The 15,342-nt window shown below is 38.9% G+C and overlaps 1 protein-coding gene across 1 annotated transcript in view; it reads left to right on the plus strand.

The window, feature by feature from the left end:
• Positions 1–15,342, plus strand: part of LOC117930181 (ankyrin-1) — a 49,623-nt gene that overhangs the window by 8,013 nt on the left and 26,268 nt on the right. Inside the window, exons 3-4 of the mRNA XM_034850676.1 lie at positions 489–620; positions 2,042–2,181. Coding sequence (XP_034706567.1) covers positions 489–620; positions 2,042–2,181 — 272 coding nt within the window. The remainder of the gene's footprint in view (positions 1–488; positions 621–2,041; positions 2,182–15,342) is intronic.

Below are 15,342 nucleotides of genomic sequence, written 5' to 3' on the forward strand. Positions count from 1 at the left end.
GGGATTGGGTTAAATTGTATATTGGGGACAACACTTTGTGGATGTTAGGATTTGTGGATTGGTTAGGCTCTAGGTAGGACTCGTTTTTTGGTTTTTGTGTTTTCGTGCCTCCTCTTGGGTATTGTGGCTTCTTTGTATACATCGTGTATGCCTTTTTATTTTTATTTTTTATAATACACCTTATTTACCTATATATATATATATATAAAACTATTATGCAACTGAATATTTTTTTGGATTTGGTCATTTGGTTTGTTTTATTGAAGAGCATGGTTGGTTCGACTCTTTTGAAGGATTAGCACCATCTTTGTATTAATTGAAATCTGATATGTTCTTTGTATTATTTAAAAACTATTTTTTTGTTGTTTATATGGTCTACATATACAATGGCATCATCTAATGGAATGCAAAGATATAAAATTACTTGTGCCACCAGAGCTCTATAGTCTTAGTGTACCTATCTTTTGGAATTTATTATTGCTTTACAGGTGAGACCCCTCTACTTCATGCTGCTCGGCAAGGACATACTGTCACTGCCAAATACCTTCTTGACCATGGTGCTGATCCTGCTATACCCAGTGATTTAGGGGCAACAGCTCTGCATCATTCTGCTGGAATTGGTGTGGTTTTTCTTCTTGGTCTTCTTCTTTAAAACATTTGCCGCATATTTATGTGTCAACATTATCTCTCCTCCATATCTGGATAAAGAATCAACTCTCTCTCTCTCTCTCTCTCTCTTCCTCTCCACACACACACACACACACACGCACATGCACATGCATGCACACACATATGAACCTCATTTATTTATTTATTTTTAGCGTAATGGAGTTTCCGTCTTCTCCCTCTTAAGGAATGTTTCTATGACTTGAGTATATCAAAACTGCTTTGTGAATCCTATTTTGAAATTTGAAAAATTAATATGCCACTCTTATAAACCAATGTCGCTTGTTTACATAGTTTTGGTGTCTTTTGTATGAGGTGAATACATGGGAAATGATAAGCTGATGGTTCACCTATTTACAGTACACCTGCAGACGTTTATTTGTATATTTAAATCTCTGTTTTGTAATATGTAGAAAATGTCCATTTATTTATTTTAAATTTTTGGGGGGATTTTAACATAATTTTAAATCAACATGGAACCAAAGGCATATACACACGGCTTGAGAACCTAGGAGTCTTTTGGAGTGTACCTTATGGAATTTAAAGAGCTTCTCTGTGGCTCCATTGGAGATGGACTTTCAGCACTAATTATTAGTAGGGTTCATGATTATCTAGGGTTGTCATGGGTTGGGGCTCATTAAAAAAAAAAAAAGGGTTGGGGCAACCATTAAAGTTTTTTGCGTTATGCTAGCTCAAGTATGGCCAGACAGCACTTGGCCTAAATCCAAAGGCTTGGGACTGACCTTTTTTTTGGATGGGTGAATGAGAATATACTAACAACGCTTGAAATAGAGCACAAAGCACATATGATGGAAGCAAATAGCACCATCAGGCAAACAAAAGGAGAGAAAACAAAAAATAATCTCCCTCCACCTACTTTGAGCACAGCCAAACAATAAAGCCTATCATAATACTAGGACTGATAGTACTTGTAGTTCATGTTATATATGTTTATTTTGTTTTTCTCTTTAACACAAGTTTCGGTTTCTTAAAAAACCTATTTTTCTAAAGTTTCAATTTGAGTCATTTTTTAGGATCTAAAAGTCTTCTTTATTAGAAACTCTTATTATAAGTAATTTCTATAAAATTTAAGACTATGTTTGGAAATTGTTCTCAAGAACAATTTTTCCTTTTTGAGAACAAAAATAAAAAAACACATTTGGTTATCTATTGTTCCTAAAACGGGTTTTGAGGATTGTTTTTTGTTGTTTTCACTTGTTTTTTTGGCATTGTTTTACCTTCGTCTATCAATGGGCCCTATCATGTCAAATCTAGCATTGACCTTTTGTATTGACCCTTTTTTTTTCTTTTTTTTTTTTTCATCTTTTTCCCCATTTTAAATCCCACCTTCAATACGATTCGTACTTGCTTGCAGGGGACATTGAACTACTTAGGTTTTTACTTTCAAAAGGTGTTGATATTGATTCGCAAAGTGATGCTGGAACACCTTTGATTTGGGCTGCTGGGCATGGGCAACATGATGCTGTGAAAGTTCTCTTGGAACACCATGCTAATGTAAGATCATGTTTTCTTGTTTCATTAATATGTTCTTTTTATTATTATTATTATAAACTTAGAATATTGTTAAACTTAAATTCTTTTCAGGCATATGTATTCACTTTGCATCCCATTTTTTATGAATATAGATACTGTTCCAAATATCTAGAGCTTGCTGTGTCTTTGTTGCCACATGTTCAATAACTTCAGTTCATTAATGTTAAAAAAGCCTATAAAAAAACCTTAAATTCTTGTCATCTTAGGGTCATTCATTTTGGTTCAAATTCCTTTCCCCCACACCACCCCCCCTCCCCCCTTCAATTTATTTTTTGTTTTTTATTTTTTTATTTTGCTTGTCATTTCTTTATCCTAGAGGGACACTACTCACTTGAGGGCTTTGGTTGTTCATGGTCTTCTGTTGTGGAGCCTTTGATAAAGGCTTCCTGGCCTCTTTAATTTATGATTATAACATTCCTCTAGGGGCCCTTCTTAAGACCTACAGGGCTTTGGTCATACCTGTTTTACATGAGCTTCTTGGACGTACTTTGCACAACCCTTCTTTTTTGATAAGCACACAAAAAATATTATAGATAGAAGATAGGCCGAAGCTCGCCAATGTACTGTGGGAGTATACAAAGGGAGCCAAGCGGAAAAGACAAAGAAAAAGAAGGGCAAAGAACAAAACCACCTCCCTACAACTACTTGGCTCCTAACCAATTTACAAAAATCGATCAAAGACATAGGAATTCTTTCTAAATGAATCCTAACATGGTCCAATAAGGAAAGCAAAAGTGCAAATTTAAGCGCTTGATCTAAAGTTTCCACATCTTCAAAAGCCCTCTGATTTCTTTTATGCCAATTGACGCAAAAATGGGACAAAGGGGCAGCTAGCCAAGCTTTCTTCCGTTTTTTTCTAACTTGTACGGTTGTACCCCACTCCAGCTTAGCAACGTCAATATAATCAAATAATGCATCACCTACTGCAACATATATAATGAGAAAATCAACTGCCACAGATAACCAACTGTAACACAATGTAGAAGCAAGTGGTTGATGGGCTCCTCCTTCCTTTTACACCAAAAACTTCTATTTACTAAAGGAACCCCCTTTCTTTTCAAGTGGTATAAAGTTGGAATTCTTCCTTAAGGTGCTTCCAATGCAAAAAAGCGAATCTCATTGGAACCCACTTTAATTGGAAAAGCCTCTACACCCCATGGAGTTAAGAAAGAGTAGAATGCTTTAACGGAAAACTTTTCATTCCTTGAGGCTGACCAAGTCATTCTATCCTCCATCTCATGCCTAATCGAATGCTTTTGAATTCTCTGCAAAAAGCTTCTGCCATTTCTAATTTCCCAATCATGGAATTTTCTTGAGAAATAGGACTCCAATGACCTAGCTCCCCTTTGTCCTCACACATATCTACAACCCACGCATCCTTTGAATAAGTGATGGCAAATAAGGTGGGGAAGACTTTAGCAAGGTGTTGCCACACTATTTGTCCAACCAAAACTTGGTTCTCCTCTCATTTCCAATAATGAAGCCAACTCTACTTTTAAAAACCTCTCAATTTTTCTTGATGGCTTTCCAAAAGCATACACCATAACCTTCCCTAATGTCACAACTTGCTCAAATGATCCTCTCTTGAGCTCATATAGGTGAGCAGGAAGCTTTTGGAACCTTGAAGTCATCTACACTAGAGGAGAAATGTGGAAGGTTTGGGAGAGACCTAGAGATGTCCACACATCTCTACACTAAGGTGGAAGACAAGGGAAGAGTATGGAGCCATATAGAGAGTTCCATAGGTCTCTTGTAAATACTTGTAAATAGTCTTTGTATAGGGAATTCTAGAGAACTCTAGGATAGTGGGGAACCTTTGTGGGTTCCAGAGAGTTCCACTAGTGCCTATAAATGGGTGAGAGCCTCATTTGGCCAATGCATCGCCCAAATCACTTTCTTACCAAGCATGTGAGCTTTTAAAAGCATTGTAAAGCATCATTTGAGCAATAAAGCTTCCTTTCCTTTAAGTGTTGCCTTCGGTTCTCTTAGCTTCCAAGTCATGTGCTTAACCTAGCTAGCTAAGTATGTGGGGAAGGTTAACTGAACAATATCAAGCGGGTTGAGTTGTCTAAGTCTTGCATGTGAGCATATGAGAAGCCTAAGTTCGTGATAGTTGGTATTAGAGCGTGACTACGAAGCGGGCATAGTGAAGGAAACATGTCGGGCTCCAATATTGAGGAGACTAGTGAGCAAACCTGTGGGAGGGAGACTGAGCCAATTGTATGTGGTAGGGGAAGGAAGGATAAGTCTTTTGACGCCTTTGCCAACATGGAGGCAAGGTTAGCCAAGGTGGAGCTAGCCATGGTTGACACTTAAGAGGGGATGGACTTGATCGAGCAAGGCATGAAGAAGGGCATAGAGGATCTTAAGGAATAGATCCAAGACCTTCATGAGGGGATGCTAGTCTTTCAAGTTCAGTCAATGTCGTATGAGGAGTTTGTGTCCTTCTAGGAGAAGGTCTTAAGCATGCTTGCTAGCATGGAGTCAAGGTTGGAGCCATTGGCTACCCGAATGGAGTCTCGGGACTAGGAGGCTAGGCAAGAGTTGGCCATATATAAGGCTGCTGTGTCAGCATGGGTCATGGCCACACGGGAGGCATCTAGTGTAGAGGTGCCGAAGGTTTAGTGGCAGACGGGATTCCAAGGAGTTGGATAACTTCTTATTGCACATAGAGCGGTACTTCAAGGCTATCGCACTGATTGATTAGGCGATTAAGGTAAGGACTGTGACCTTTTACCTTACTGACACAACTACTCTATGGTGGTCTCAGATGTTTGCCGATATAGAGAAAGGCATTTTCACCATAGGCATGTGGGAGGACTTTAAGAGGGAGATCAAGAGGTAGTTCTAACCCAAGGACGTGGCTTACTTGGCTAGGAAAAACATGAGGCATCTTAAACACATAGACTTGATTCGCAACCATATCAAGGAGTTCTCTTCGCTCATGCTTGAGATTCCAAACATGACCGGGGAGGATTAGCTATTCAACTTTATGGATAACCTGCAAAGATGGGTTGAGTAGGAATTAAGGAGCCGAGGTGTTCAAGACTTGGCCACTGTTATGGCAGTAGCAGAGTCTTTAACAAATTACAAGAGGGGAGACTCCTCTAAGGTTGAGTGTTCGGAGGATAGCCATGCCAAGGGTGGGGGAGACGAGGTTTCGAGGGACCACAATGCTACTAGAATGAGATTGGGCAGGATGCCTAACGTCCGGGAAGGAAAGGGTAAGCGGAAACGGAGGAGTTTATGCCTAAGATCAAGTGCTTCTTGTGTGTGGTCCACATTGGGCGCCAGATTGTGAAAAAAGGAAGGCATTCAATGCGATGATCGAGGAGAAGGAACAAAAGGTTTGAGGCACATGTGGGCTCAATGCAACAACCCAGTGCCTTCCAAGTCAACCCAATGCCTAGCACGCTTAAGACCTCCTTATTATCAACAATGCAAGTAAAGGAGGCAAAAGGGGAGTGAGTTGAGGTAGCTCACCCACACATGCACAAGGTCACTAAGGGAAAGGTGAAGTCATTGGGCAAAAGGAAGCGATGCTCCAAGCATTGAAAGGGTAGGTGTCAGCATCCATCTGCGACCTCACGGGAGAAGGAGGTGGAGAATATCCTGGTTGAATGGGTCACTAGGAGACAAGGGGTCCCTCCTGTGATAGAGTATCTAGTCCAATGGAAAGGACTACTTGAGGGGCAGGCAAGCTGGGAACATGTAGACGCCTTGGAAAAGTTTTGGAAACAAATCGAGAGATTTCAAGCCGAGGCAACGATGAGGACGTCGACGACATGGGTGGGGGAGAGTGTTACGACTGAGTCAAATGACCATCTCCTGAGCTTATAGAGGTGAGTAGGAAGCTTTTGGAACCTTAGAGTCATCTACACTAGTGGAGGAGTGTGGAAGGTTTTGGAGAAGCCTTGAGATGTTCACACATCTTTACACAGGTGGAAGACAAGGGAAGAGTATGGAGCTATCTAGAGAGTTCTAGAGGTCTCCTGTAAATATTTATAAATACTCTTTGTATAGCTAGAGAGCTCCACTAGTGCCTATAAATAGGTGAGAGCCTCATTTGGCTAAGACACCACCCAAATCACTTCCTAACCAAGCAAGTAAGCTTCCAAAAGCATTGTAAAGCATCATTTAAGCAATAAAGCTTCCTTTCCTTGAAGTGTTGGCTTCGGTTCTCTTAGCTTCCAAGTCGTGTGTCTAAATTAGCCTAGCTAGCTAAGTATGTGGGGAAGGCTAACTTAGCAACATCAAGCGGGTTGAGTTGTCTAAGTGCCGCACATGAGCTTAGGAGAAGCCTAAGTCCGTGACACTAAGCATCCTTGAAGTCTAACCTCCACCTCTCTCCCGAAGCTTCCCAACAATCACACGCCTTCACAAAGAGTCCCTTTTTGAAGCGAATCTCTAACCTCACTTACCCAAAAATGTCATGTTAAGAACAACAAGATTCCCTTTTTTTGATAGACAACAAGAATATGCATTAAAAAGGGAAGAGGGGGGGGGGGGGGGGGGGGGGTGGTGCAGGCTATGTACACAGAAAAAACCAAAACACACCTCATACAAAGATGGTTCACACTAACAAATAAAGCAAAGCTAATCATAAAAAAGAGTCAAGGAAATTCAACATAGAGGGGAGTTAGATTCCTAATTCCCAATCCCCCTCTTTGCGCCACCCAAGTCTTGGGTTGACACTTCATTCATTTTGTTAGATTTTAGGGTCTTTACCTATTACTTTGGGAAGGATTTCTTGGGCAATAATTAAAGTTATAAAGGGAGGGGGGGGGGGGGGGGGGGTGGGTGCAGGGGGTTACGGGGTATGTACACAGAAAAAAACCAAAACACACCCCTCATACAAAGATGGTTCACACTAACAAATAAAGCAAAGCTAACCATAAAAAAGAGAAGGAAATTCAACATAGAGGGGAGTTAGATTCCTAATTCCCAATCCCCCTCTTTGCGCCACCCAAGTCTTGGGTTGACACTTCATTCATTTTGTTAGATTTTAGGGTCTTTACCTATTACTTTGGGAAGGATTTCTTGGGGCAATAATTAAAGTTATAAGATCTATTGGCAATGTATTCGAAAACAATACTCAAAAAAATAGTTTTTAAAAGTAATTTCAATTGTTTTAAGGAACAAAATTTTGTTTAGAAACTTAAATGTGATTTTTTTCACTTTATTCTTCATGAAGGTATTGAATATTTATATATAATGCAAAAGTTCTAAAGCATTTTCTGTATTTTGAATTGTTGCTCAGAACACTCTATAAAATACATCGGAAAACATCTCAAATTTGTCTTAAAAATCTATTTTTAGATCAAATTCTAAAATATAACTGTTTTCTGTCAAAGGTTTGCCAAACGTGTTTTAGAAAACAATTTCTAAATAGGGCATCACTAGGGCTTGTTCTTGCTTTTACACTTTGGATCTTCATATATAACTGCTATTATGAATCCACCTCACTTCTTTAGGAAGTTGAATCTTGATTCTAACCAAGGCAAGCGATTGGTTAGCCTCCTTAAACTACCTTTGAGGACTTCAACCTTTCTCAGAAAGGTGGACACATAAAAGGATTTATCGAGAGTTGTGAGGGAATGGGTAGAAGGGTTTTCAAGCCCAACAAATGGTAGAAAACCTTTTAAAAATTGAGAGCAAAACAAGCTTAAGAAACTATGACCCTTTCCTCTCAACATTAGGGTATGATGGCTGTTTATAGAGAAGTTAAAAAATCCTAAGTTATGTTTAGAAAGAGAATTTTTAACTTAAGAAACTAAAAATTTGACCTTAGATCAACATTGGTAGGCTAAATTTTAAATAAAATAGAGGAAGATTACATATGGTAGATCCATGGGCTAGCAAGGGGGATTGATCAATGACGAGATTTTTTAGAAAAGAAAAAATAATGAAGTTACTTGTGGCCAATTGTTGTGCTCCATAGGTGGATTGATTGGCCTATGTAAAAAATAGTCAATTGCCCTTCTTTTGAGTTATAAACTCTATTTAAAAACAAACACAAGTAACCTTTTCATGTGATTTTTATCCACCTAAACCATCAATCTCATGTCACAAATTTAACCAACCAAAATTTGAAGCTCTTAATGCAAATATGCTTGATAATGCTCTTGCTCCATATCGATTAAGTGCTTGATTGGATGTGAGAACTCAACTTGACTCAATGAACTAGTTTAGATGGGAATTTCCATAGTAAAATATTGTCATCCATGTGAGTTGTGGTTGATATCATACATATTCACTAAAGATTATTTATTTATTTATTTTTTAATCAGAAACCACAAATGTATTACTTATGAATAAAAAGTACATGAGAAGGATAAAGAATCCTCCCAATAATTACAAAACCTTTATAAAAATGTTTAAACTCCTCCCTATACAAGGAATCTATACAACATGATTTAGTCCTCATAAGAAAACGAAAATTCACATCTCCTTAAACCCTGTCAAAGCTCCTCTCATTGTTGTCCAAGGCCTTTTAATCTATACACCAAATGCCAGTTGTAACATGATCGAACAAAGCTCATAAAGATGGACAAATATTTTATTAAAGAGAAACTAGATAGTGGGTTGATCTGTACTCCTTATATATCTAATGACCGCCAATTTGTAGATATACTCACAAAAGGTTTAAATACTACAAAGTTTCAAGCAAGTGTATCTAAGATGAGAATAGAAAACATCTATTCACAAGCTTGAGGGGGAGTGTGGAAGAATAAAATTAGGAAAGTCGTGATTTTATGGAGAGAGTTAGGTAATCCCGTGATCAAAGAGATTTGTTGTAATTGAGTTAGGAAAGTTCTTTATTTAGGTGCTAGGATTTTTTGTATATATATGTAAGTCTCTATACAGGCAAAAGATTAAGGAAAATAATTTTATACCTTTCTTTCCTTCTATCTTTTTTCTTCTACAAGGAGTATTGGAGCCTAGAGGGGGTATGACAGTAACATCTCTGTTCTTCCTTGTATAACCTTATTGGAATATAATTTGGTTGGTCTTTCATCCCTTCTGTCCTCATATTCAAACCTAACTGGTATAGGGTTGGGAGTATCTAAAGACTCCCTCTTACCCAAATAAGTTGTATCTTCCCCTTGACCTAAAATCCATAATCACTTCTCTTTTGACCATAACCTTTCCTCTTCCTTACTACTAAACACCCCATCCCTTAAGAGGACCTAAAGACACAGTCCTAAAAAATAAGACTCCTTCGCAAAATTGAGCATCCATGGAAATATAGTATTTGCTTGTAGGAGTATGAAAGCATTTATTGCCTTTTTGGGAATTAAAGTAACCAAGAAAGACACATTTAAGAGCACAAGGATCAAGCTTATCCCTTTGATGAGAGTGTATATGAGCATAACATACACAACCAAAAACTTTAGGACAAAGATTCAAAGAAGAAGGAATAGAGTGAAATTGTGATAACATTCACAAAAGAATTTGATAATCAATGACACGAGTAGACATTTGGTTGATGAGAAAGACAATAGTCATGACAACCTCAACCGAAAAACATTTTGGAACACACATAGTAAAGCTTAAAGCCTAGGCCACCTCTAGAATGTGGTGGTTTTTACACTTCGCTATGTTGTTCTATTGTGATATGCATGTACACATTGTTTGGTGGAGGATTTCATTTTCTTGAATAAATCAACAAGAGACTGATTCACAAACTCATGACCATTGTTAGAGGGAAAGACCTTAACCTAAGTATTAAATTGTGTGGCAATCATTCTGGAAAATTGAGGAATAACATGTAAAAAATCATTCTTAGACTTAAGAAAATATACCTAGCTCACCCTAGTACAATCATCAATGAAAAACAAAGTATTTATGACCTGAAATAGAAAGAGTGGAAAAAGAACTCTAAACATCTGTAACAACTCAAGTAAAAAGAATAGACTTTTATTGAGAATTTATTTTGAAAGGTACAAGATGATTTTTATCATATATGCATTGTTCACACCTTCAACTAGAAACTGAAATATTTTGAAACAATTGGGGAAATAAACGTTCCAACTAAGAGAAAGATGGGTGACCTAATCGACAATGCCATAAAATAATTTTTTTCTATCAGACATCTCTCTTACTACTTAAAAAACACGGTTAGATTCAAATTGTCACACCCTTGCCCCCTCCAAGTAGTAAAGACCTCCCCTCCCCTTACCAATGTCAATCATCATCTTCGTAAGATTGTCCCGAAACACACAATGAGTAGAATGGAAGGTTACAAAACAACTAAGATGTTTGGTAATCTTGCTAATAGAAAAAAGACTATTAGAGAGACTTGACACAAGTAAGACAAAAGACATGGAGAGTGTGAGGGAAAGTGAGACATTTCCGGCTCTTGAAATCGACATAGGAGTTCTATTAGCAACCTGAATAGACTTAATAAGTGAAAGAATTAGAGAGTCATGTAGGGAAGAATGATTAGTCATAGAATTAGTGACCCCTGAATCAACAACCCAAGTGTTAGAGGTAGTAGAAATAAAGGCCAAACTAGAATTACATTATTAAAAAAATAATCGAGAAACTTGAGTTGGAGTAGCATTGGTAAGAGCAACCTGAGGTGATTTCTTGTTCTTCCTTTCAGCTTGTTTAAATTTGTACCAATTTGGATAACCTTGCTTCTTCCAACAAACATCTATTGTATGATTGGTGCTATTGCAATGAGTTGAGTAGTGAGAAGAGTTGGTAGGAGTAAAAGGTGTTGACTGTGTGTTATTCTTATGGACAACCATAATGGAAGCCTCAGAGTGATCTTTTGTTCCCATGGTGACCTGCCTTTGTGCTTCACAACAAACTAGTGAATAGGCTTCATTTAGACTTGGTAAAGGAGAGGTGGCCAAAACACGACCCTTAACTTGATCCAAATTGTGATCAAGACCTGCAAGAAATATATAAACCCAATCTTCAACATTATACTTCCTTTGTTTCTCAATATCAGCTACATACGTTAAATCATTAGGTCTTCAATAATCGAACTCCATGAATATTGAGTTTAACTCATTGTAGCATCCTGCAAGAGGCGTCCACCTTGGTGTTATTGAAAAGATTTCTTCATCAGTTCATATACTTGAGAAGAATCAAAGACATTAAGATAATTCCTCTTGACTATATCCCAAACCTCCTTAGCTGTTCCACACTGCACAAAGTGTGACCTCCTTTGATCGATCATAGAATTGATGAGTCAAGACTTGACTAGAGCGTCTTAGACCTCCCATTCATCATAGTTTGGGTCATCCTCTGTGGGTGCAGCCTCAATTGCTATGATACATCCCTTTTTCTTTTTGCCAAAAATATGCATCTCCAAAATTTGAGACCAAACACGATAATTAGCACCATCCAACTTAATAGAAATTGTTGGAGAGGCAATCTCATGAATGGTCACCATGGATGGCTTTTTTCTATCAGAAATACTCATATTAGTTTTTGCAGACATGATATGGTAACGAAGAGGGTGAAAAAGAATGGAAGTGTCAGCTAGGTAGCAACGGAAATTCTTTGCTTTCGCGCTAATACCAACTTGATAAATTGCTAAATAATTATTTTTATATATCTCAAGGGTATTTATACAAGGTACACAAGACTATTTTAGGATAGTCAACTACATAGAATAATAACAGCTGTGAATCACAGTTGTATAGAATATACACAACTGTAAATCACAGTTGTCCTGAATATATGCTGACTATTAGATTTGAGGATTCTTGGTTAGGGGACTAACCTTTTTCATCATATTATGTTGTTGTTTATGATTCCTAGGTCTCATGCCTCATACAGTCTAAGACAAATACCAGGATTTTTTAGGAGAGAACAGGTCAGTTACCTAGATGTGCGATAGTATTTATTGCTATACACCCCATTGGATTTCTGCCGCCAATGAGTTTTTTGATACTCTTATCAGCATAACCTATTAGGTTTGGAGGCTGATTTCCTTATCTAATTAGTGGAAAGCTGTAAGTTCTTAGTGGGATCCCCTCTTTGCTAGATGCCTCAAGTTCAAATTTGGTGGTTGCTGGTTGGGAAACTGGGGCTGAGCTAGTTAGTGTTTTGCTAGTCACATGGGCTCTGAACAGTGCTAGAAGGCCTTCAAGAGGCTGCTTCTTGAGGATTGGTAACCTCATGGTTGAGGGGGACTCTGTGATTGTTGTATGGGACTTTTGAGGTAAAAGAGCCTCCAAGGTAGAACTATTATGTGCCAAATCATAGATTTATTGGAAGACATGATGTGCTCCTTTTTATGTGAGACAAGATTAGTCACACAAAGGCTGATGCCTTTTTTTTAAGAGGAGAACCTTGTCCTCCATTGTGCATGTAGGAGATTTCTTTTCCCTGTCAGCCTTTTGGGGGGGTTTCCTTTGAGTTCTTTTAGCTGGGTGGTAGGTGTTGGAGGCCTCATTTGTGCTTTTTCTTTCATTGCCACTTATGTTATTTCTCTTGGTTGAAAGTTCTTTCATTGTAGTTGTTCTTGTTTCTATAAACAAGAAAGTTCCACAATTTGATGTATGAATAAAGGGGTGCTGATCTATGCAACTTGCAATAGAATGATTTTATCAACACTAGGAAATGCAATATAATGAAAGGATGGGACAACCTCTATGTGGAAGAATAAAAAGGGATGTATAACATCATCGAGCAATACTAAATACAGAAGTATAACCAAATAATGGACTTCCCCTACAAAGGATTCAACAGGCCTAGCCCCTGAATTAGCAAGACATGTTTAGCAAGAGGAGTGATTCCCCAATCTTTAGAAGTAGGAAAAATGACATCAGGAAGATAGTTTTTTAAGACACTTGTGGTTAGGATGCCAAGCCTTAGTGCCAGAACTTATAGATAGTATGATTTATGATAAGGGGCAGTTAAAGCACACTGCCTCTGAAACTGAATGGATGAGCTTGCTTAAAAATATAGGCACATGTGACATTGAGAAACTGGTGCATCATTGCTATTTAGAAGCTGATTTGTCTCCTGACATCCAATCTAAGGTTCCAACTAAAAGAAGCATCCCTTCTTTTAGAAAGATCCAAGAACTCTCTCAACCAGAGCATAATGCCAAGGATCACTTCTCCTGAAGATGACCCAGGAAACACCTACCGAAGAATCCCCTTCAACAAGAAGGTTTCTATTCCTCAATATGAGAAAATTCCCTCAAGTTTCCCACCAAGGCTGAAATTTCTGTCTCAATTGTCAGTCTAGTTCTTTTTTTTTTGATAAGCAAGCAAATGTATTAAAGAAGGCTTAGAAGCCGCAAAGCATACAGGTAGTATACGAGGCTACAAACCCCTCAAACAAAAAACAAAACAACCCAACCCCTAATTGGAGGCTAACCACTCCAAGAAACCTATTAGGGAATTCGACTCCATATCAATGTACACTTTAGCCCAACCCCAAAAGTTATACACAAACGAAATTTTTAACTTCTGAAAAGCTAACACTCCCCCCTTAAAAGCTAGCCTATTCCTCTCCTTCCATATTGTCCAAAAAATGAAAAGCGGGATGGATTTCCACACTTTTTTCCTTTTTCTCCCCACAAAAGAGCCTTTCCAACTACTAAGAACCTCCTTTACAAAATTTGGAAAGACCCACTGTACACCACACAACGCAAGAATGATATCCCACAATCCTTTTGCCACTGTACAATGAATTAAGATATGATTGATTGTTTCCTCTTCACATCCACACAAGAAACACCGGTTAGGGAATTGCCACCCTCTTCTCTGTAGCCTATCCAACATAAGAACCTTTCCCCAAGTAGCTTCCCAAGCAAAAAAAGCAATTTTGGTTGGAACTTTGTCCACCCAAACATTGCTATGAGGGAAGTCCGCACCTTCAGCATTATCCAACACCCTATACGCTTTCTTGACTTTAAACAGCCCGTCCGCTCCTTCCTTCCAAAGAACCGAGTCTTCCTCCAAAGTTACTCTATGATTCCTCAACTCAACTAAGAGATTGCCCGCCAACCCCAACTCCCAATCATTGAAGTCTCTTAATAGCCTTAAATTCCACCCTCCTTGACCCAGATTCTGATCCCAATAATCCTCCACTGTGACGTTCCTTTGGGCAGCCATGGAAAAGAGGTTCGGGAATCCTTGGGACAGCACATTGTTTCCACACCAAGGATCTAACCAAAACCTTATTTTATTGCCTTTTCCCACTTTGAACACCATATTTTCCCAACACCAATCGGACTCCTTCAAGATCTCCTTCCAAACCCCAACTCCAAACACCCCATTTGCCTTTCTTGTCCTCCACCCAAACTCCTCTTGCCCATACTTAGCCTCAAGCACTTTTTTCCAAAGCTCCTCCTTAGCACGCGCAAATCTCCAAATCCATTTGCCTAGAAGAGCTTTGTTCAACCAATCAAGCTTCCTTAACCCCAACCCTCCCTTTTCTTTATCCGCGCACACCACCTCCCATTTGACTAGGTGAGCCTTGTTCCCCCCATTGGCGCCTCCCCACAAAAAGTTTCTTTAAAGCTTTTCAAGCCTTCTTGCCACTGGTTTAGGCATACGGAATAATGACATTTGATACAAGGGAATGCTGGCCAGCGTGCTCTTTATAAGAGTAATTCTCCCTCCTTTGGACATAAATTGGCTTTTCCAAAGGGCCAGCCTCCTCATTTTCTCCTCCACCCCATCCCAAATGGAGGAGACCCTATTAGGCGCCCCAAGGGGCAGCCCCAAGTAAACAGTAGGCACCTGTCCCACCCTACACCCAATTTCAGCAGCCATTTCAAGCACCCCTTCCACCTCCCCTACCGGAATGACCACACTTTTGTCCAGATTAATCTTTAAGCCAGATGCGGCTTCAAACCAGAAGAGGATCCAACTCAAATACAACAAGGACTCTTTTTTTGCCTCGCAAAATACTATTGTATCATCCGCAAACAGGAGATGAGAGATATTGATGACCTGCCCTCTACCTTTCCATATCCTACAGCCATAGATGAAACCCCCTTCAACGGCCCTCATGATTATCACACTTAGAACTTCCATTCCCATGACAAATAAATAGGGAGAAAGGGTCCCCTTGCCTTAGCCCTTTTGAACTTGAGAAGAACCCAGCTGGAACCCCATTCACCAACACTGAATATTTGGCAGT

Source organism: Vitis riparia, chromosome 14 (assembly GCF_004353265.1).
Source record: "Vitis riparia cultivar Riparia Gloire de Montpellier isolate 1030 chromosome 14, EGFV_Vit.rip_1.0, whole genome shotgun sequence".
Classification (NCBI taxonomy): Eukaryota; Viridiplantae; Streptophyta; class Magnoliopsida; order Vitales; family Vitaceae; genus Vitis; species Vitis riparia.